Source organism: Tursiops truncatus, chromosome 2, assembly GCF_011762595.2.
Source record: "Tursiops truncatus isolate mTurTru1 chromosome 2, mTurTru1.mat.Y, whole genome shotgun sequence".
Classification (NCBI taxonomy): Eukaryota; Metazoa; Chordata; class Mammalia; order Artiodactyla; family Delphinidae; genus Tursiops; species Tursiops truncatus.
The window spans coordinates 92,565,304-92,589,038 of NC_047035.1; the positions used below are offsets into that span (position 1 = coordinate 92,565,304).

Genomic DNA, 23,735 nt, shown 5'->3' on the forward strand with positions numbered 1-23,735 from the left:
ACAAGCACAATTTATTTCCACATTATATTTCATGAAACTTGAAAGTTTCAGTGTCACAAGCTAAACCACAGAAGCTGCCTGTCAATACACCACCCTAGACCCTTTCTCTCTGACCAGCGTGCTGGAATCTTCTGGATCATGCTGGCTTAAACTCTCTATTTGTATCCTATCATAGGTCATGAACATCTGTGAGAATCTGATAAGAAATCATTGGCTTTCTCCCAAGAAAAATGCACATAAACATAAGCACATAAATTCAGCATACAATTTTGAGGGCTTCAGAGACTCCCTGAAACACATTCATGGACCCTGGCTGAACCCCCTGGTCTAAACTGTTGCCTGCAGAGGGCAGCAGGGCAGCTGAAGCCCACATTGAGAACTGCATTCAGGAAAGTTGGGGACACTGTAGAACTTGATTAGTTTTCTGAAGGCACTTTTCTTTAGCATCATCATCTCTTCTGGAAACCTAGAAAAGATTCTGACGCGGCAGGAGCCGCCATTCTTCACAGAGCCATCTGTGGGCAGTGGCTTCTGATCGCCTACAGGCACGCTGTTGCAACTGAGGGAACGCACTGCCTTCTTATTCTGCACAGACAAATAATTGAACAGGAAGGAGGACAGCTTGTGCTTGGTGAGGTCTGGGGCCTCTTCTGAAAAGCAGTCATCAAGTGGGTCCAGCAGGGTTTCAATGTGGCGGCTGCCTTCCCCTCTCACGGGACTGGCTCCCACATGTGGAGGCTGCTTGATGACCTTCCTGGCCTGGTCTGGGTCATCTCCTGCCCTGCTAACAGATGGAAAGGACAGCTCCTTGGCCAAGGCTCTGGGGCCCCTGGTTTGGGGGATGAGGTTCCCCCCCTGAGGGCTAGGCTGGGAAGTACAATGCTGACTCAGGATGAGAGTGGCAGCATCATGAATGAGATTCCAGTCTCTCAGGATGTCATCCCTGGTGGTGAACTGGGATGTCACAGTGAAACGGATGATCAACTTGTCCTGGATAGTGGCTGGGATGAGAAAGAGACGGCCAGCTTTAGCTATTTCCTTTAACACACTTTCTGTGAGGCAATTAGGACCCTGTTTGAAGGATAAAGAGAAGTAAAGTCTGTATCACATTCCCTGTAAGCATCTCCAGAAGCCCAGTATTTACATTTCCAAGAGGCTGAAAATTACCAAATAACATCCTTCACATGAGATGGAAGATGGCATTACCTTTAGACGAAAAACCACCAAACCAAGGTGCCTCTTGGCAGGAATTTCAAAGAAAGGTTCGTTTCTGACCAGAGATTCAAAATACTTAGCCATTTCAGTACCCTGGAATTGTGAACATCGAGAGAACTGAGATTAATAACAGGCAAGAGACGACCGTGCGTAAACTTCCACACTATTAAACGGGTTTAAACCAGTCACATCTTTGAACCAAAGAGACCTAAGTGGCTTCTGCCTGATTTTCTTCTCCATTTGATTTTGCTCATATTCCAAACTATAAAACCTCCAATGGCTCCCTATTTCTTGTCACATTAGCTCCACTCTGAGAACTCATGTCTCAGGGGCCTCTTTCAATCCACTCCCAGAACCAGAAGGCTCGTGGGATCCTAGTTCCCCCACCAGGGATTGAACCCGGGCCCTCGGCAGTGAAAGCGTGGAGTCCTAACCACTGGACCACCAGGGAAGTCCCAGAAGACATGTGCTTTGCCATCAAGGATATGCCCTCATATCCCGGCTTCACATATCTTGGCTTACAGACAAGCCAAGAGGGCTAGCAGGGGCCACAACCCAGACCAGGTTCTGCATTCCCAGCCAGGTGCCTCTTACGGGCTACAAATGCTCAGAGGAAGAGACTTTTGTTTCTCCTGTACATAAAGGCACCATGTGAGCTGTCAGCAGCCCTGCCCCCATATCCTAAGTTGACATCTTCCCCTTGCCTCTCAGACCTTTTCACCTCAAATGTCCCTCATCCCCTTTTTTCTGACATTCCACAAAGAACATATTTTTACATATCATACCCATGTACACCATGGAGAAGGCTTTAAACCTGTTTAATGGGTACAGAGTTTCTGCTGGGGATGATGGGAAAAGTTCTGGAAATAGACAGCAGTGACAGTTGCACACATTGTGAGTGTACTTAATGTCACTGAATTGTATGCTTAAAAATGGTTCAAGTTGTAAATGTTATGTTATCTATATTTTACCACAATAAAAATGTTTTAAAGCTTTGTACCATATTAATCTTTCACTGAAGTTATAATTTTTTAATTTCCTCTTTTTTTTTACTTAGTATTACTAACTAAACAAGGACAGGACTTGCCCTTTCTTTCATTTTTAAAAATTTCTCCAGGAATCCAGAAGGATCTCAAGAAAATATTTTCTAAGTAATGGCTATCACCTGGTTCTCATACTGGGTACTCTATTTCAAGAGAAGTCAAAGGGTTCAGCTAACAAGTTGCTACAAACCCGATCCAGAACCACTTTCTCTCTCCACTGCATGGTCTGTTTAAAAGGGTCTCCAATCCCTACCCTAAGCATTTTTCATTGTCAAGTCATAAGGCCCTCTCTGGGAAAGCAGCCTGCTAAATGTTTTCTCACTGTTTTATACTTTTGCAGTTTACTTTCTAATTTTGTCATGATTCTCCCGTGTGCCTCCTTCCCTCCAGGCCCATTTCCATCCTGTCCTGCCAATTGTGAGATCTTTCTGTGTAAATGTTTCTCAAGTCTACATGAGTAAGACATCTCAGGTACAGATCCACAATCAGGCTAGCCAAAGACCATGAAACTGATACTTCTGAGCAAGGAAAGAGAGCCAGAAGTCATCTTTGTTCAACCTCTTCATTTTCTAGAAAGAGACAAAGGAAAGTGGCGTCCCCAAGGTAGCAGTGGCAGAATGCAGGTCTCTGGTCGCCAAGCACACCCCCTGCCATGCTCTGTTGTCCCCTGTAACACATGCTCTTGGCAACAAGAGAGAAGAGGGGCCAGAGGAGAGAGAAAAGAGCACAGGCAGCATCCCGCCACCAGAAACCACCTACCTTTATGGGAGATGAAAGCAGGGCTACAACCAGTGCCCTGTACCATCCTAGGGCAGAGGCGGGCAAACTGCAGCCCCCAGGCCAAATAGAGCCCCACCTCCTTCACACCCATTTTTTGTAAATAAAGTCCTTTGGAACACAGCCACGCCTATTTGTTAATGTACTGTGTATGGCGGCTTTTGTGCTACAATGACAGACTTGAATACTCACAACAGAGACCATATGGCCTGCAAGGCCAAAAATATGTACTATCTGTCTTTAAAAAAATAATTTACAAACCCCTTTTATGGTAGGTGATAGGAGATGATGGTGACGACAATGTTGAATTATTATCATTGGAAGAAGGAAAAATTGGAGAAGGAGGAGGAGAAAAGGAGAAGAAGAAGAAGAGGAAAGGGGAAGGGGGAGGAAAAGGAAGTGGGAATAGGAAATATTTGAGTACTTAGTGGAATATTAGGTCTTGCACTAAGTAAGGGCTTTATGTGTATTATTTATCATCACCATAAACCTTTGAGAGAGGTATTATCATTTTCTCATTTTATAAATTAGGAAGGCAAACACGGAAAGTTTAAATAATTTGTCCAAGGTCACCAAACAGTAAAGGGTAGAACTAAAATATCAAACTCATATCCCATTCTCTAAAGCACTAATCTATAACAGGGAGATACACAACTTGGTTTTATATGACTTTCAAGAGCTCACATAATAGAAAATAGCCCAGACCTGTAAAGAAAGGAGGCCCTCCTCTCTTAAGCAGGGCAATTACCATCTCTGAGCCTCACCCATAAAATGGGGTTCATCAGGGTGACTGCCCCAAGCATTGTTGTAAGAACCTAATGAAACCCTATAAGTTATTTCTTTAAGACACTGTGCAAGTAAAAATAATTATGATCGCAGTCAAGCTGGAGAGATAAAATTAACTCACATCAAACAACTTCATTTTAGTTCCACCCTTTACTTTTGTGGGACATTGGTAGCTTTTAGAGCTCAGTTTTGTAGGTGTGCTTGAGTAGGTGGTCCTAGGAATGCCGAGCAAGCAGAGATGAGGGCAGATGGAATAGTCAGGGAAGCTCCTGGGAGAAGCGGAACTTAATCCACTAGCAACATTTGGAGAAGAGAGGGCAATGGAAGAGGGCAATGCACAGGTGAAGGTGCAGAGGCACACTGAGGATGGAGCTGGAACGGGTCAGTGAGAAGCCTGAGCTTAGAGGCTGATAACTGGGTCCTCGAAAGCCGGGCCCAGGAGTCTGGGCCTAGTGTAGGCGAAGGGGAGACGATGGGAATTCAGGGCTTTGAGTTGGGAGAGGCAGCATGAGGGTAATTAGCCAGCACCTGCACATTGAATACCCAGTCCTGAGTTGGAACCAGATGATAACCTGTAACCTCCAGCACCTCATCCCCCAGCTACCTACTTCCCGTCTTGAGTCTGAGGATAGAGAGAGAGCAAAAATGCCTAATGTCCCTGGGTGACAGCCACTCACTGATAAACATCCAGTTAACCAACACCTTGATGTTGATAACAAATGTAAAGTTACCAACAGTAAGCCAATCATACATACTGATTCAACCACTGCACTTGGCCTTGTGTTTGCCTAATGAGGACGGAATTCCCTAGAGGAAATGTGGCCAGGGAAAGACACGCAGAGGAACAAAGGACAACATCTTTGGAGTAACCCTCTTGTATTTATCAATAACTTTGTCTTTCTCATAGGCACTCATAAAAATGAGAGAAAATTGCTGCTGACCAAAATTCTTAGTTAAGTTCCACCCCTTCCATGAAGCCTATGACAGAGGGACTGTGCCTGTCTCATTCACCTCTGGGTCTCTTTCCTAGCACAATAATTGTGTGGTTGAATTGAGTTGAAATAAATTGTACCAAATATGCCTTCAGTAAATACCTCTTGACATCATGCAGGGATGTTTGTTCCAGACTTGCAGGTCTACATGTCCAAGCCAGGCGAGCCCTGTTTCTGGCATAACCATAATAGTGACTAAAATTTTCAGACAGCCATGACAATCAGAGTAATTTTTTAAAAGATAGGCTCCTACCCTGGCCACAAGCTGCCCTTTGATTTACTTTCTATTTCCTTCTCTGCAAACTAGGCTCTCGGGCCATCCCTCCCCAGTGCTCGATGATAGCAGAAGGGATGGTGAGACAGTCAGGTGGGGGACAGACACCAGACAGCCCTCAGTGTCATGTTCGGCTCAGTGATCCTCTAGCTAGCAAACAGACGGCCGCCCTGAATCATCAAGTCCCGGGAGCTCACAAACAGGCCCAGGCACCTGAGGCATACATCACACATCCCCCTGGGAAAGGTCTGCAGAGCAGAAACCAGCCTTCCTCCCCACTAGGCCACAAAGCGAGCCTGGGCTCCTCCCAAGGCCTGCCCACTACATACATGTCTGATGTGTGCTTGAAGATTCTTCACCCCGAAGGACCGGATCACAAACCAGAGTTTAATAGAGCGAAACCGCCTGCTCAGGGGGATCTGCCAGTGCTAGAACAAAGGAGCACAGTGCCATGGTTAGAGACAGGGACCCCTGCTCCTCCCACACACACTCCTGAGCTTTATCATCTGTTGTCTGCCCAACCCTCCAGGGATGCACAGTGTCACCATGATGCCCGAGGCTGTTGCTAAGGAGAAGCCAAGGCAAGATACACAAAGGCTACCTCGTCATGTGACCAAACCCTTGTCTAAGAGCAGCACAGGTAGAAACCAAGTCCATGACCCTGGACCAAGGAGAAGACACTTTGCTTTAAATGCTGCTTTAAAAATTTCATCCCATAGAGTGTTCTGCCTATGTTTTCCTCTAAGAGTTTGATAGTGTCTGGCCTTACATTTAGGTCTTTAATCCATTTTGAGTTTATTTTTGTGTACGACATAAATCACAGCAAGATCCTTTTTGACCCACCTCCTAGAGAAATGGAAATAAAAACAAAAATAAACAAATGGGACCTAATGAAACTTCAAAGCTTTTGCACAGCAAAGGAAACCATAAACAAGACCAAAAGACAACCCTCAGAATGGGAGAAAATATTTGCAAATGAAGCAACTGACAAAGGATTAATCTCCAAAATTTACAAGCAGCTCATGCAGCTCAATAACAGAAAAACAAACAACCCAATCCAAAAATGGGCAGAAGACCTAAATAGACATTTCTCCAAAGAAGATATACAGATTGCCAACAAACACATGAAAGAATGCTCAACATCATTAATCATTAGAGAAATGCAAATCAAAACTACAATGAGATATTATCTCACACTGGTCAGAATGGCCATCATCAAAAAATCTAGAAACAATAAATGCTGGAGAGGGTGTGGAGAAAAGGGAACACTCTTGCACTGTTGGTGGGAATGTAAATTGATACAGCCACTATGGAGAACAGTATGGAGGTTCCTTAAAAAACTAAAAATAGAACTACCATATGACCCAGCAATCCCATTACTGGGCATATACCCTGAGAAAACCATAATTCAAAAAGAGTCATTGCAGCTGTATTTACAACAGCCAGGAGATGGAAGCAACCTAAGTGTCCATCATCAGATGAATGGATAAAGAAGATGTGGCACATATATACAGTGGAATATTACTCAGCCATAAAAAGAAACGAAATTGAGCTATTTGTAATGAGGTGGATAGACCTAGAGTCTGTCATACAGAGTGAAGTAAGTCAGAAAGAGAAAGACAAATACCGTATGCTAACACATATATATGGAATTTAAGAAAAAAAATGTCATGAAGGACCTAGGGGTAAGACAGGAATAAAGACCCAGACCTACTAGAGAATGGACTTGAGGACACGGGGAGTGGGAAGGGTAAGCTGTGACAAAGCGAGAGAGAGACATGGACATATATACACTACCAAACGTAAGGTATATAGCTAGTGGGAACCAGCCGCATAGCACAGGGAGATCAGCTCAGTGCTTTGTGACCGCCTGAAGGGGTGGGATAGGGAGGGTGGGAGGGAGGGAGACGGAAGAGGGAAGAGATATGGGAACATATGTATATGTATAACTGATTCACTTTGTTATAAAGCAGAAACCAACACACCATTGTAAAGCAATTATACTCCAATAAAGATGTAAAAAAAAAAATTTCATTCCAGGCTGAAATTCAAGATAGGGGCAATACGTTTTTTTCTCTAAAAGAACCTAATCTACATTGACTAGCAGAAAATAGAGTTTGATTTCTCTTCCCCACAAAAATGTAAAGTATAGGGTTCAGGAGCTCAGATGCTGGAGCCTCACAGACCTGGGTTTCTCCTCCATCTCTACCTCTTACTTGAGCATCGCCGCCTCACTGGCTCCTCGTGAGACAAAGAATGAACAGCACCTCCAGGGATGTGGTGTGAGGAGAACCAGGGTGAAGAGTTTCACAGGAAGTTGTCAATAAGTCCTGGCTATTTAGATGATAAAAATGTGAGCCACAAATCACAATGGTGTTTCTGCCTAGAACCAAGATGATTATTATTTAATTTCTCTGTCCTGACCTTATTTTTCCTGTGACGTTCTATGCCCTCAGGAGGACACCAGCCCTCAGACTGCAAATAAACATCTATATCTCGGCCTTTGTTAGACTAAAACTGACTCTCTGTTCCTGATGACCAAATTCAACAGAGCTTAAAGTTCAAGGTTTCGGGCACCAAAGGTCTGAAAATTTTCAAACCAATTCCAAATCGATTTCTCTGATCTGTAAACAGAGCAAAGGGTTTAGCACACATTTGCAATTATTCTGATGAGTAGTGTGATTTCTAATGACCTCTTCCTCAAATGTCAGAAAGCATCACCACAATTTCTGTTGACAAAAAATAAATATTTTTCCCATCGAATATTTATCTGTTCCTCCACAGGATTGCCTAATCCTCAAAACTGTGCACACCTTCATCCTTTGTCCCAGTTTCCTGACCCAGGCACAGTTTGGACATGACCCCTTGTCCAACATCAACATTGTTGATGGACAATGTTTCTCTATATCAAGCACTAAGCCTTGGATTTCCAAGCAAAAAAAACTCCAGGGCTGAGGACCAGCATGGGGACTTTCTTTTCCCTGTAACAGGGAGAGCGTCAACTCCACCCTTTGTTAGATGGACACTCCAGATGGAGACTAATGAATGGATAATAGTGGCCTCTGAAAACATTGTTTTCCAGATGGTTATGGCCAATTGACTACAATAATTCACAAGCCAATTAAATGAGAGGCAGAGATGATTTTAATTTTGATTTCTTTACAGTCTGACCATATCCCCAGCTGTTCCTCTTGTCAGTATTCCAAAACCAATCCATGCTGACCCAGCAGGGTGGTTCTAGCAGATATTTTTCTGCTGGAACAGGAAATTTGGACATGGCTCTTCATTAACTCAAGGCATTCCCAAGTCTTCTCTGCATCCTTTCAAGGTTTTGCCGGTCTCACAGCCAAGAACAAGACAATTCCCCCTCCACTAGTTGGGGGGAGGTGAGGGAGCTTCCTGATGTCAGAAGAATCTAGCCCTGATTTTAGGTGGCTCCAGGGCCCAAGGGATGAAGTCCCTAAGTCGTCTCTCCCAGGATGCTGCTCTATTTCTGGCTCATCTCAAAATGACTGGGCTTTTTTTTTTTTTTTTTTGTGGTACGCGGGCCTCTCACTGTTGTGGCCTCTCCCGTTGTGGAGCACAGGCTCTGGACGCGCAGGCTCAGCGGCCATGGCTCATGGGCCCAGCCGCTCCGCGGCATGTGGGATCTTCCCGGACTGGGGCATGAACCCGTGTCCCCTGCATCGGCAGGTGGACTCTCAACCACTGCGCCACCAGGGAAGCCCTGGCTGGGCTTTTATTTAAAGCTTCAGCCACCTGGGTGAAAAAGAGCTTGGAGCAAGGGGCAAAGTAGCAGTGAAGACCCCCAGGATCATAACAGACAGCAGCTTCAGTTTTCTAGGAGTTTCTTTGAGACTTAAAAATTAAATCCATAGGATTAGAGGTGAGGGAAGGAAAAGATAAAGTAGCACATTCTGGACCAGTGCTAAGAAAAGTATAATTTAATATTTCTAGAAGTGATCTGGAAGAGAGAGAGCACTGTAAAATCTCCAAACTGATGGGAATGAACCACAAAAAGATCCTGAGATACTGTTGCGGACAAAAAACAAAAACACAAAAAAGTAACAGAAAATCCAAAATGGGCCAAGGGAAGAAAATGCTCTTAAGTTACGATGATCCAAGTTCACTTATAGAAAAATGGGCATTGGCCTCCCCTGGTGGTGCAGTGGTTAAGAATCTACCTGCCAATGCAGGGGACACGGGTTCAAGCCCTGCTCCGGGAAGATCCCACATGCTGCAGAGCAACTAAGCCCATGCACCACAACTACTGAGCCTGTGCTCTAGAGCTGGCGAGCCACAACTACTGACGTCCACGTGCCTAGAGCCCGTGCTCCGTAACAAGAGAAGCCACCGCAACGAGAAGCCCACACACTGCAACAGAGTAGCCCCCGCTCGATGCAACTAGAGAAAGCGCGTGCACAGCAACAAAGACCCAATGCTGCCAAAAATAAATTAATTAATTTAATTAATTTTAAAAAAAGAAAAGAAAAATGGACATTGTTTCACACTCAGGGGAGAAACCTAGAATTACCCCTAAAGATATCTGGCCCTTGGGCTGCTGTGAAAATTTCTTTAATTCAAAAAGTGCTGAAAACCCATCAGACAGGGCAGTGGAGATGAAAGAACCATTATTCTTCTATTTTTATCAACCTTTGGAGGGTCCTCCCCAACCACTACAAGCTTACTGCCTGAAATTCCAATAAAAAAGCTTTAAAAACAAAAATCTAAAGGAAGTGTGAACTGGTCCGAGGGAGAATGACCAATATAATCAAGAGATGATGCAGTGATTATTTTAGGACTAAAAAAGGGCAAGAAACTTTAGCCCAAGGAGAGAAGACAGAACCATCTCTTCACAAAGAATGACTCCCAGATGGCAGACATGGCTCTCTGTGCTTCACTGTATTAATTCGTTTATTCCTCACAGCAAGCCTAACTAAGAAGCTAGTACTGTTATTATCACCCTCATTTTAGAGATGAGAAAACCTAAATAGCTTAAGCCAGTTGCCCAAGACCACACAAGTTAATAAATGGAGGAGCCAGAATTCAAACACAGTTCATCTGTGTTTTTAACCTCTTTGCTGTATAACAAATCTCTGCAGCTTAAAAGTAGAGCTTTTAGAAATATCACACCTACCATTTATTAAGCATGTACCACATTCCCAGTAAGAAGTGATCTACATGTATGTTCCCATTGCAGCCTCACAATACCCTGTGAAATCAGTGCCACCATGCCCATTTTGCAGATGAGAAAGTCAAGGCTGAGAGAGGTCCACTATGACTCCCAAAAGCCCACTGCTGGTATGGAATTCCAAATCAAGCTTGTCTCACTCGGCCTAGCCTTGACCATGTTATATGTAACTTATCAGTTTACATCCCTGTCTCCCCTACAATTAAAGGAAGGGCTCATCTTCAAACTGAGGAGTAAACCTGAAGAAGTTGTTTCCCCAAGAGATAGTACAGACTGAGAATGTGGGCAGCGCCTAGAGGTTGAGGTGCAGCTACTGGGCAAGGCAGGAATGCTTGGAGGCATCTAGAACCTCGGGAAGGATAACTATTGCCCCATCCCCACCGTGGAGCCTCCCACAGTGCCTCGATGGGGACAAAAGGATGAAAACAGTTTAAGGAAGCAGCCTCTTTTCCTATCCATGGAAATTCTCCACCCTGCCCTGCTGTTAGGGAGTGAGCAGAGAAGATTATCCAGGACAGAGGCAGAAGGGAATTGGGAGAATTTTTAAATGCCACAAATACTCAGGAAACTCGCATCCTACCTCAAAGGTTGGTTTCATTCTCTAGGGTTTTTAAAGTTTTTTGGGTTTCATTCTATATGCTTAGGCACAGCTTGAAACCAAAGGTACACAGTGGCAATATTATGGGATGGGCTCATCGGGTGAGGGAAGGAGACCCTCATCAGACTCAGGCCGTTTCCGTCTCAGAGGCTGCCGTGCTGCCCGTTCCTGGCCACTCACCATGAAGTCGGTGGCCGCACCCAAGTCGGCGTGCCTGAGGTAGACGGGGTTCACGCTGAAGGTCTGCTGCAGCTTGTACTTGTCCTTGACCCTGTGGGTTGCCAAATGGGCATTAGTAGCTGAGGATGGCTTCCCCACAGGCTGGGAGCTTGGCTGCCACACTCACCAGAACCCAGTACAGTCAAAGTGCACCATCATCCACTTGGAAGGATTAAAGGTGAAGGAATCGGCGTACTCGATGCCCTTCAGAAACCCCCGGAACTCAGGGCACAGGAAGGCAGTGCCTGCGTAGGCAGCATCGATGTGGAGCCACAGCCCCTCGTTGGCACCTGAGGAGGCAAACATCACCTACTGGGGGTGGCACTGGGGGTGGGAGTGGGTTGCCACCAGCCAGCTAAAAGGCATCTCTTCTCTGGCCCATCCAGCTGGGGGGCTGCAAGGGAAGGGCTGGGAAAGGATGCCCATGGCTGAATGAGACACGGAGGCATGTGGACATGGGGGGAGGGTGTCAGTGCAAGGAGTGGGGCTGAGTGAGGCACGGCCACCCCTGCAGGGAGAGCCTACAGAGCCTCACCCTGGCCTTTTCTCTCACCGACCAGAGGGTCGACACCCTCTTGGCCTCCACCCAGAGCTTTCCGGAACAGAAACCAACTTACCACTGGCCCAGAGAGCAATGTTAATGCATCTAATACAAATGTTAGAGAGGGGGTGTCTCTCTTTCCTAGTGGGTTTCTTGCTTGAGGATTTTGAACAATCACATTTGGGTTTCCTTTCTGCCTTTATCTCCCCCTCACCCCGTGGCTTCCCCTACCCTACCTTTTCATTTTCATTTTCTCAGCCTAGAGTAGGCTGTGACTCACTCACCCTGTGTTTCAGATATGTCCTGCTTTAAGCAGATTTCAACATGCAAGTGAGAGAGTGAGAGACCTGAGGTCCTCCCACTGTTGCCTCTGAGGACAGGATGCAAGGGGGTCAGCTCTAACCCTTGGTCCCACCACTAGGAAAAGCAGTGACCTGGCTACCTGGAAGAAGATACTCATGACCTCTGGTGGCTCTTCCTACGCTCTGTGCATTGACCACGGAGGGACCAGAGAATTGCACTGAGCTGCTTCCAGGCTCTTGCTCTAGGGAACATTTTAAAACTCATTACTTGTCTTCCTAGCCAGACAGGGCAGACACTTACAGATGGGGCCCAGCTCTGACAGGCGGTCAAATGCACAGACCCCAGTGGTCCCCAGTGTGGCACAGACCTGGAGGAAAACAGAGGAAGTTAACATGGGAAGGTGGGCTCGTGTGACACATTTGGCCTGAAAAAAAAGATTTCTTCACAGATATTATCAACCCCACCCATTCCACTAGAACAGGGTATGTTTCACACTGTATTTTACCATGACCCACAGTAAGAAATACATTTTGTATAGCAACCTAGGACATATACACATGTGTATTTGAAATAAAAGTTTTACCAAACAATGCATATTCTCAACACAGGAACGTACTCTCATATTTTCCATCCTATTTCTTTTTTCTTCTTCTTTTAATGTTGGTTCTGACCCACAAAATTTATTTCCTAGCACACTAACTCATAATTTGTAAGACACTGTATTTGAGGACCTTTCTGCTCTTGTTTGCAGCACATTACTTACCTGAATTCTGACAAAACTCCTTCCTCACCTCCCAGCTCTATCATTCTAAGCTCAGAACATGGTCTGACTTACAAAGACAGGCACCAAGCCCTGCGCTCTGTCTTCCTCGATGGCTTTCTGAAGAACTTCCCCTCGGAGTGAGAAGTTGTCATCCACAGGCAGAAATTTCATCTTGACCAGAGAAATCAAACCAGCCTTTTCCACCGAGGAGTGGGCCTAGAATGACAATGGAAAGCTGTTAGCAGAGTCATCCTGGAATGAGCACTCCCAGAAACTGCTGAAACCAGACGAAGGGAAGCAAACACAGCATTTGACGTTTGTCTTCCTCCAGGGTTCCTTGGACAACCTCTGAGGCCTGGGCTGCCCTGAACCCAGCGGGCTCATGTCTACAGGGAAATCACTCAAGGACTAAGACTCCAGAAGCCAAGCCCTACCTGAAGGTTTGGCTTATGTTGGGCAACTCACCTGGTCGGAGGCATAGGCAACAAGCCGGGCATTCAGGGAAGACTCATCCGCCCCGGGCTCAGACGCTTTTATTTCTAGGATTTTGTTCTTCCTTGCTGCCAGCAAGGCGATCAAGGTGGACTCACTGACTGTGCTCTGCAATGGAAGAAGGTTCCCAGTGGCAGCCTCTCCATGTAATCCCTTGGCAACTGCCCCAGGTTTTGTAGGGGTGTGTGTGTGTGTGTGTGTGTGTGTGTTTAATAGCTATTCCTGAGGAAGTACACAGCTCCTGCCTAAGGAGTTGCCCTTCCCCCCAGCTCACATGCCTATTGTACATTCTACATTCACAACTTCCTATGCATTCCTGGGACACCTCCCTCTCCTATAATTTTCAGGGAAGTCATGAAAGCAAATTTTCAACATCTTTATTAGGCCACAAAGACCAAAAAGAGAACGTTCAGAGAATGCTAGATACAAGTCTGCTTGTAGATATGTTCGCTCCCCATGTTAAAAAAAAAAAAAAAAGAACTTTCAATGTATTAGGTGTGGAAATGGAGTTTGTTTCCACAGAGATATCCCAGAGAGAGAGGGTCCTGGCCTACTTGAGAGATAACTTTGGCCTCAGTTTTGCTGCTGATGGCTCTTGTGATCTTGAGCTAATATTGCCCCTCCAGAAGGCTCGTTTCCATTTATAAAATAGAGAGCATCCCTTTAGCTGCCTACCAGAGTGGGAGTATTGATTAACCAAAAAAGGGTTGGGTAGGATTTTGCTCTGGCCATGATTGTGGGAATCCTGGGGGCCACCTCAGCAACTTCACAGAAATCTTGATGGTTTCTCATCATTCATTTGCTCAGTCTTTGGTGTCTTTGCTTCTTGAAATCCTTAGGTGACCTACAGCTGATTGCTCCCTGCTGAAAAGCCTAGAGACCATGTCACAGGAAATGCTATAGACCAGATCCCACAAGATATTCAGTGGCTGAAAATTACTCCACAATAAGGAAGCCAGCAGAATAGTAATAATAATATAATAAGACCACCTTCCATCTGTACAGCTATTCACAGTTCACAAAACACTTTCTGCTATCGCATTTGCTCCTTATCAAACCTGCGACACTTGTGATTCCTGTCTACCTATGAGAATAGTGATGCTCAGAGAGGTTACAGAACTAAACCAAGTTCATGTGGCTGATGGATACAGGAGAAAGCATGGTTTGGATTTAGACAGGGTCAGGTTTGAATCCTCATTCTTCCACTTACCAGCTGTGTGACCTGGAGCAAGTTTTTAACCTCTCTGAGCTTCAGTGCTCTTATTTCAAAAATTGGGGATGACACTATTTACCTACAGGGTTCTTGAGATAATTAAATGAAAAGCAAGATCATGCCCAGCAGGCATTTAGCATGTTTTTCCAGATATAATATTGGAAGCTATAACTATCTGCTAACAACCCAGAAGGTCCACAACATGCCGTAATTTGTCTTTCTTGTGAGGGTCAGATTTTAATCTTGGTAAAAGACTGGAGTGACAGAGGGAGTCACTTAGCTAGCAAATGGGCCCAGCAAACTTTCCAGTTCTCATCTCAGGGCAGCATGGCTATTTTTATTTAATAGAAGAAATCTTTGAATCCTCACATCCACCTTTTGAAGGAATTATTATTATTTCTCTATCTTATATATCATAAAATCAAGAAAATTACACATTACAGAATAATTCAAGAATCTGGGGGTTCTCAAAGGTCTCAGAACCAAACCCTCATGAATGGCAAGGGTTTATAGATGCAAAAGTACCTAACAGTGTGCACGGTCTACAGGAAGCACCCCTCAAGCTCCACTATGCTGCACTACTCTTGATAACAAAAGAAATATTTGAACAACTGTCATTTGACAGATACTCAAAAGACAGGATTATAAGATACATCAATCTATATTGTTAATTTCTCTCACTGCCAAAAATCTCCTGGACCTAAGAGGGAGGGAAAGAAGTCTCTACTTGCCTTCTCTTTTCCACTTACCATAAGGTGTAAAATGGGACAAGAGAGGGGAGATGTCAGATTATAAACTAAGAAACTTGAATCAAGTAATACTAGAAATGTGTTGACTTTTTAATTTTTTTCAAAGAAAAACTAAAAGAAGAGTGGAGACAGTCATGGCCATGGTATAAAGGCAATGGAAGTCAAGATGGTAGTGGCAACAAAGGTGGGAGTGGGGACTGTGGTGGAGCTGGTGGCGTCGGTGATGGTGGTGTCAGTCATGAGAGTTATGATGGTAATGGTGATGGTGCTGGCAGGGACAGTGGTGGTGTGAGTGACATGGGGGAAACTCCATGGAAAACATGAGAATCACCCGGGCAAGTTTGGCTTATCTTTCCCTACTTAGTCCCTATGCTAGGAGGAGCTTTGCCAATGGACGTACCTGCAAGACGCCTCCCCCCTGGCTGCCAGGGTGGTGGTGCAGGAAGTGCTCTGGAAGTCCCAGCATTTTTGCCAGCCAGTCCATGACATTCATCTCCAGTTCCGTGCACACAGGGCTGGAAGCCTGAAAGAGGGAAAGCAATGTCATCTGGAGTGCCCCAGGGCACCAAGATGTCCCCACCAGCCCCAGAAACACATCCGTCTCTGCCTTGACCCTCCCCAGGCCTGTCTTGATCCTGAAGAAGGCGTCACTTTTAGATCCTGTGGCGTCTTCATCCTCTGCCAAACCAGAAAGGGGAAAGAATGTGGGGCTTTGGTTCATGCCATCCTCAATGAGGTGGATTCTCCTGCGACTCCAAGGCCCGATGGAAAAACAGTCCTAGAAATGACTGCTTCCATTTGGCCCCCAAAGTCCCTAAAATACCCAGCTGAAAAGCATTCTAAAGGCCAGGGGGAAGTTTTAAGACTAAGAAAGAAAGCACTTCCTCCCGGAAAAGATAGCAAGTCTCCCAGCTTCCAACCCACTCCACCCACCCACCCCTACACACACACACACACACATACACACACACACATACGCACACACATACACACACACATCCTGTAACAGTTCAGGCTTAAAATAGAGAGCTGTTCTAGGAGGCTTGTGGCACAATTTAAAGCTGATTGGTGCTTAAGGGGTTATTAAGGGAAGCCTTAGGGCATATCCCTCACCCCTCAAAGACAAGAGCAAGGGGAAGGTTGTACCCACAGGCACCAAAGTGTTTAGAGAGTGTAACAAATTGTGGCAATAACCAGATCTTGGTCCAAATCTCATCTCTGTCTCATGAACTATGTGGTCTTGGAGAGATAAATTACTTAAGCCTTCATTTCTTAATTCGCCCCTACAAAATGGGGCCACTACTCATAATTTCACAGGGTTGAAGAATAAGATGAGATCATTTTTATAAAGCTTAAGCTCAAGTAATGTAGCCATTGTTAATATTTAACTTGAAACCCTGTTCAGAGATCCGGACAAAATATGTCTGCCCCAGGATTTCACTTCCTGCCATGTCCCCTTTTCCACTGGTTATAGCTGCAGCCATGGTTACTCACCCAGGTAAATCCCAAGCAGTTGATGGCATCAGCCAGCATGTCTCCCAGCAGTGATGGCCAAGAGGTGAGAGCTGGGTAGTAGGCGTGCATATGGGGGCTTTGCCAGTGTACCACCTGGAAGCAGAGCATGTACACAGGTGGCACCAGGGGCAGCTACCGGAGGCTTTCCTCTTCAAGAGACCCTCCCTGGCAAGGGGCAGCACCCACTCTAGAGACTGGCTGACACTTTTAAGACAACCAACAAGCGGCACAAATCCCTAAAAGTAAGGCATAGTCACAGTGTTCTTGCCACCCACGTTTCTCACATTCTGAACTAGTTCATCAGTGGAGCTTTGCACACACGCAGAGACCAGAAGGGAATATGCAAGATGAAAATTGCTATGGGAATTAGAGTTGTGGATTCTGGGTAGTGTTTGCATTAGTCTCCAAAGCTTACCCGCCGCACTGCTCCTACCCAGTAATAAGAGGAAGGGGAGACTGTGAGCTCTGGAAGAGCAGGTTGCTTGTCTCATCCAGTCTCTTGCAAAAAGTATCCAGAGTTCTTTGGGCATGCACTCTTGCAGAGGGACAGTGTGCCTGGGTTCAAAGCTGTCCTTAGCTTCCCAGTGGGGATGGGGAGAGGAGACTAGAAGACAGAAATACCAGCCCAAGGGCATGGGAAACTGCCTCCAGGTTAACCCTTGAGCCCACAGTTAGATTAACCGGATGAAAGGAGGGGCCCGTGGACAGGAAGGGCCTCCTACAACTGCTCTCAGAAACATTTTTGGTGGCTCATTGGCCTCACTGATTATCTAATCTGGCTTCATCTCACTGTTCTACAATCATACCCTGTTCGTATCTGCGTTCATGTCTTTGAGCAAAGCTGTGTCCCCTGACAGGAAGGCACTTCTCATACAGATGGGACCTTCCAAAATCTGCTAACTCTTAGAAAGCCACTAAATATTCATTTCCTCCATGAACCCTTCCCCAGGTCCCCATCTGCCTTTGATTCCTTCCCCCGAGCCCATGGAATGTTCTCATTCGAGATGCTTCACGCTACTGAGAACTCATGAGATAACATTTTAGTGTATTATCGAGTTATTTCGTGTACACAAATCCCTTTAACCCTTTAAGAGCAAGGACGGTGTCCTGGACAGTGTGTATGGTAGAAGGAGCATAAGATTTAAGCCCAAGGACACAGGTTCCAGTCCTACCCCTGCCGTAACCAGCTGTGTGACCCCGTAGACTTATTGTGAAGCTAATGAACTTATGCGTCAAGGTCCCATGTTTGCATCGGTCTCTTTCAAGATCCATTCTTAATTTTTTTTCTTAAGGGGGCGGGTCCCAAATTTTTCATCCAATCCCCACCTCATAAAACCAGGATCCTCTCCTGTACCTCTCTCAACCTCAGTTTCTCATCATAAAATAAATCCTGTCTCCTGGGGTTGTTGTGTGGATCAGCCTGGGAGGAAATTTGTAAAATGTAAAGCACTAATGTTAACGGTAAGCTAATCACATGGTGATGGACATATCACATATCCTGACTTGACTCTTAGATAATCAGACCTCGTCCTCCAACCTTCACCAGGCAGACGGCCTCATAGGTAATGACAATATCTTCCACTTTCTATGCTTTATCTTGTTTAATTCTCACAGCACTCCTATTAGGTAGGTTCTAACGTTATCCCTGTTTTACAGATAACAGTTGGGGCTGGTGGAGAGAGACAGCATCCCCATGATCACATATACCTCATAGGGACAGATGTCAGAAACCCAGGGCTGCCTGACTCTGCAGCCCAGCACCTAAGCAGGGTGGCACCCTGCCTTCTCCCCTTGCTCTACTCTCCCTCCCTCATTAAGAGTAGGTGGGGTTTCTCTAACCAGGGTTGGAATTAAAGCAAAAAGACAGTTTTTCTTCTCCTTGTGTCTAGGAGGTGGCATGGAGGGGAAAATTAATCCAGTTTTAAAGGAGGCGCTGACCCTAATGAGAAAGCAAAGGGCCAACGGCTTTCAGGCCAACTCTCAGAGGCTGTTGCAGCCTGAGAGATGAGATGAAAGATTGGGTCTTCATTACTGATGTGATTAGTGACAGTATTTTGGAAACCCCAGAGAAGGACTTCCACCTCCTGGTCCTATCAAGAGGCAATTGTCTGTTCTAATAAGATACATAAGATAAGATAAGCCAGAGGAATGCTTATCAAAACAGACAGACCTCCTGGCCCAGAAATGAGCCTCTTTAACTGCACCCCCAGCAACTGCTGGAATTTCTTTCAGTCAAATGAATCAGCTCATTTCCATCTCTTCTGACAGCTGCTTTCAGTCTCACTACCAAATTACGGTTGGCCCCTCCACAGATTACATTTTACAGAATGAAATCCATGAGATAATCTTATTGTGGAGCTAGCCTCCCTGGTAGAGTTTTACTGATACCGAAATTTTCAAAATATGCTTACAAAATAGGCTGAATGGTCAGAGAGATGAATATTTGGCTTTGTACAAACTTGCCATCACTTTCTGTCTGTGTTTGAAATAAAACAGAAATATCCCCCCCACCCCTGCCTCCAGGTGTATTTCTATCACATCTAAGTCCAAAGCTCTTTGGGGATGATGGGAGCAAATATCAAGTCATCCTGGGGAAGAGCTGCTGGACACACGTGGTTCATGACACCAGTGCCCCAAGCAGGGAGACCTGTGACTCTGGGAAGACAACTAACTTCTCTGAGCCTCAGTTTCTTCATAAAACATGGATCGTAAGGTCATTTGGGGATAAAACAAGCCAGTCCACCATGTGGCTAGTACAGGGCCTGGCACGTGGCGTGGAGCACAATAAAAGGCAGCCCTTCCGTGAGAGGAGGATGGTGCACTTTCAGCAGGAGCGCCTGGCCCAGCTCCTGGTGGTCGGGGACATTGTCACAGCACACGGCAGCTTCAGCACAAGCCCCAGGCTTCAGCCAGCCTCTGTCTGTTCCCTGGCCCCACTAGCACTGTCACCAGGCTATGCCCCTTGTCACTGAGAGTATAGATGATTCAGGGAAAGCTCCTTCCTACTCCTGAAAAGCAGTTCAATCAGGATACCTCCCTTGGTTAGGAAGGACAGGGTTCCCACTTCATGGAGGAGAAAGGAGGGGGCTGACCAGGACTCGCTCAGCTTCCCGGCCCACCCAACCTGACAACCGGGGTACCCTCGGAGAGGTGTGCTTTGGCTTCCCTCCTTCCCTTTGGCACATCTCAGGATTCTGTAGGAGAGTTCCTTGGCTCTGCCAACGGGGGCTTCAGGGACCATCTCCTACCTCCTCTCTCCATCTTGCTTCCCACATTCGTCCTTCCCCCTCGGGCCCAATCTTCACTACTCACCTCATCCCATCCGACTTCCACCCTTCTGTCAGACAGGCCCTGGGATGCAGTTCTTACTCCGTCTTGCTCCCTACCCAACTCTACAGGTCAGCCCTGGCACCAGAAACCTAACTTCAGTCAAAGTCCTGGCCCTCCATATGCCCAGAAGACAGTCTGGGATGTCGGTGGCCAAGGGGCTGAGGGCTTATCTTAGGGTTACCCAAGGCTTTCCAGGCCCATCGACCCCCCCCCCCCACACCTACACCCCGACATCCAGAATCACCCTGTGGTGACTGCGTCTCACCCCGGGCATGATGATTCGCTCAATGTCCCCAAAGATGCTGTCCCAGCTGTCGGGCTCCTCAGGCGCACTCTCGGGCAGCTGGGCCCGCAGGTAGCCAGGCCTCACATCCGGAGTCACCCGCCGCTCCTGCACGCTGCTCAGGTACTGGCAGATGTAATCCACCATCTCCTTTCCTACAAGGGAGGCAGAGAAGCCAGGCTCATGTCCCCTGACTGGGCCTGGCCAATGTGTGCCCGTCGCCCTAGCATCGGGATCAGGAGACTGGGTGAAGAAGGAGAAGGATTCATGGGCTGAATGGTGGAGGGTCTGACCCCCAGCAGACAGCTTGTCTTCAATTAAAAAATTTAAAAGTGAATTTTAAATTTTCACTTAAATGAAATGAATAAGAGGGGAAATCTCCAAGGCATCAAGCTCTAACAACAAAGTAAAGGATTTCTTTTTCCTCCCCTTCCCTTTGCCATATGAATCTTGATCAGCTCTCCCACCTTTCTTTTCTTCTCAAAAAACAGAGGGTCTATGCATTCATCACCTTACAGATTCAGTAGAAGCGCTGCGGCTCTTTCTATCCAGAAATTGCACACACACCCCCTATACTCCTTGTTGGCACAGATGGCAAGCTCCCACACTAGGTTCTGATAAAAGGTAAAAAATGTATTTGTTCACCATTCCCATTGGACCAGTAATTCCCCACATTTTTGGACCCATGAACTTCTTTGAGAATCTGATTAAAACGGTAGACTTGTATACACACAATTTTGTGTGTAATTTCTGAGGTTCATGGACTCCCCAAAGCACAACCACAGGCCCAGACTAAGAACCCTGCACTAGCCTGAAATCTTGGGGAAATGCAGGGCCATGTCTTAACCAATTTATCTCCCTCGCTCTGCCTCCACCAATACCTCAGTACCTAGAACAGTTTTCAGATGCTCAACAAATTTTATCAAATGAATGAATAAAAGAATAAGGAAGAAAGACAGCCAAGTCGAATACTTGAAGCCACTGCAAATTGTCTATTCTTTCTTCCCTTTCATTTCTCCAGGAAAGGGTCTCTGTCTTCAGAGCCTCTGTCTCTTCATCTCTGTCTCTTTTTCTCTCTCTCTCATTGCTTCTCTTCCTCTCTGTGTCTGTGTCTGTGTGTTCATCTCCCCCTCTGTGTCTCTCTCAATATCTATCATTCCTCCCTAGTACTCACTAGCCTCCTTTTCCCCCTGCAAAAGAGCGAGAGAGACAAGGAAAGGGAAGCCGATGTCTTCCCAACTGCATCAGCTCATGCAAAATTCTTATAAGCAGGACCAGTCCCAGACAAAACTGTGAAAACTTCCAGCACCCTTCTCTCTTCTTTGTGCTCTCCTCCAACCCTCCAACGGCCCGATGCCTTTCATAACTGCAGCAGCATCCCTCCAGAGCTCTGAGAGCCCTGGACCTAGCCCTCCACTTACCCAGGGACCACATGGAATGTTTTTGTGTTCCACTCACAGGATAAACATCCACAGCCAATAAAACCAGCTCTCGGCTGAGTGCCTTTGGAAAGCAATGGAATAAGCTAATGTCCACTGAAGTGTAAAGACTGATAGTCATTCAGCCTGGATGGGAGGGGAGTTTGGGGGAGAATGGATACATGTATATGTATGGCTGAGTCACTTTGCTGTGCACCTGAAACTGTCATAACATTGTTAGCCGGCTATACTCCAATATAAAATAAAAAGGTTTTTTTTTTTTTTTAAAAAAAGACTGATAGCCACTTAGTGAGTTATGTCTGGGTAGATGAAAGAGAGGAAAAGTTGGATTTTAACATGGGACCATGCCTTACAGCAAAGAAATTTTAGGCAAAATAACCTACTAGAGGGGATGAGGATATAAAACTTTATGGAGAGAGAAATTATAAGCAACTACTTACTTTCCCTCTTAGGACAGCCGTGCCTGAAGACAAGACAACCATTTGGTTTTGCTCATCACACAAGGCTTGAGACAGAGTAGGTGCTCTTTAAATATTTATGGAACGAATGACTAAATGAAAGAACTCTACAGACAGATTCACACATAGAGAAATGAAGAGGAAGGAAGATGAGATTTTGCATGACTGCAGAAGATTTAGGGAAATTCTTTTCTACTTCAGAACATGAATAATCCCCCTGTACCCATTTAGTATTTCAGAAACCCAAATCCCCTATTCCGTGGGAAAGAAGAAAGGAAAAGCCTGGCACAGTAGTGTGGACGCACATGAGAGTTGGTGTATGAGGGGGAGGATGAAAGAGAGGTTGAAAAAAGTTTTAAACTCTGATCCCACATTCCCTTCTCAGGAAAAATTTTGTGGAAGCCAACTCTCAGAAGGCAATTCTAACACTCCAGTCAAAAGGTACCCCAAAGGGCTTCCCTGGTGGCGCAGTGGTTGAGAGTCCGCCTGCCGATGCAGGGGACACAGGTTTGTGCCCCAGTCCGGGAGGATCCCACATGCCACGGAGCGGCTAGGCCCGTGAGCCATGGCCGCTGAGTCTGCGCGTCCAGAGCCTGTGCTCTGCAACGGGAGAGACCACAACAGTGAGAGGCCCGCGTACCGCAAAAAAAAAAAAAAGATACCCCAAAATCTAAGCAGCAGTTCCTACAAGAGTGGCAGCAGGGAAGAGGGCCAGGGATGCCCGTGCTCACCTCTCCTTCTGTACTCCTCAGGCTCCAACATCTCCCTGGGGCTTAGCTCCTTCTCACCGACAACACGGAGGAGGTGGAGGGTGTGCTCCTGGGCAGCCCATGTGCGCCCTTTATTTAAAGGGTTCTCCTCTCTTCCACCTTAGCTCCGCCCTTCAGTGGCCCTTCCTCTATGTTTAATTAATTCCACCCCTCCTCCCCCCAGTCCTTGCTGGGAACAGTGACCACAACTTTAGCTGGTCCAGAGATCTAGGATAAAAGGCACCTCTAAATTAAACAGTGCACTTAGCAGGCAGCCTCCAGGTGGATATGGTAAAGAGCCCTCATTTCTTTCTGGTCCCAGATTCATACAAGAGGTCCCGAGCCTCACACAAAGCTCCCAGCTCAGTAGCCCAGAACAAAGGCAAGGGTGTGCAGAATAAGTGGCAAGGATTATTATCATTCCTGCCACTGCGTCCCTGTCCATGGCAGGGAGGGAGAAACAGGCACTTACAGCGATGCTGCTTTTCTGGTCACGCTGTGCTCAGGAACAGACAGACGTTATCATCTAACACGATGGATTTTTGTTGTTGTTGTTACTACATAATACTTATTGCTGTAGAGAGATGAGAAGACGCAGATAAGCAAAAACCAAAAAAACAAAAATTGAAACATCACCCAGATTTAACACGGTTAGGACTTAAAAGGCTGTGTATGCATGTGCTTGTAAAGGGATGTGCAGAAACTACTGTGGGGAGGGGAAACACTACTCTTGGAGCTTTATTTCTGAGTAAAAAGTGAGCGAATGCTTTCAGGTTGCCGAAGAGAACAGACTATTTGGTTTGTT

General features: G+C 46.1%; 1 protein-coding gene across 1 annotated transcript; it reads right to left on the reverse strand.

Annotated features, from left to right (window-relative positions):
* Positions 1-22,943, reverse strand: HDC (histidine decarboxylase). The gene is made up of 12 exons (XM_004325124.3): positions 22,913-22,943; positions 20,267-20,439; positions 16,651-16,764; positions 15,557-15,679; positions 13,168-13,302; positions 12,775-12,918; positions 12,240-12,306; positions 11,223-11,385; positions 11,057-11,147; positions 5,417-5,515; positions 1,207-1,308; positions 1-1,071 (listed from the first exon to the last, which is right to left on the reverse strand). The coding sequence occupies exons 1-12, from the start codon at positions 22,941-22,943 to the stop codon at positions 328-330; spliced, it is 1,986 nt and encodes a 661-aa protein (XP_004325172.2). The 3' UTR covers positions 1-327.
* Positions 22,944-23,735: the final 792 nt, after the last annotated feature.

Coding starts and splice junctions, on each gene's coding strand:
- HDC (XM_004325124.3), bottom strand. CDS start 22,943: ATGTTGGAGCCTGAGGAGTACAGAAGGAGAG. Junction 16,765..20,266: donor AGCGAATCATCATGCCCGGG/GTGAGACGCAGT, acceptor CTCTGCTTCCAG/GTGGTACACTGGCAAAGCCC. Junction 13,303..15,556: donor AGGGGGGAGGCGTCTTGCAG/GTACGTCCATTG, acceptor CTTCCATTGCAG/AGCACAGTCAGTGAGTCCAC.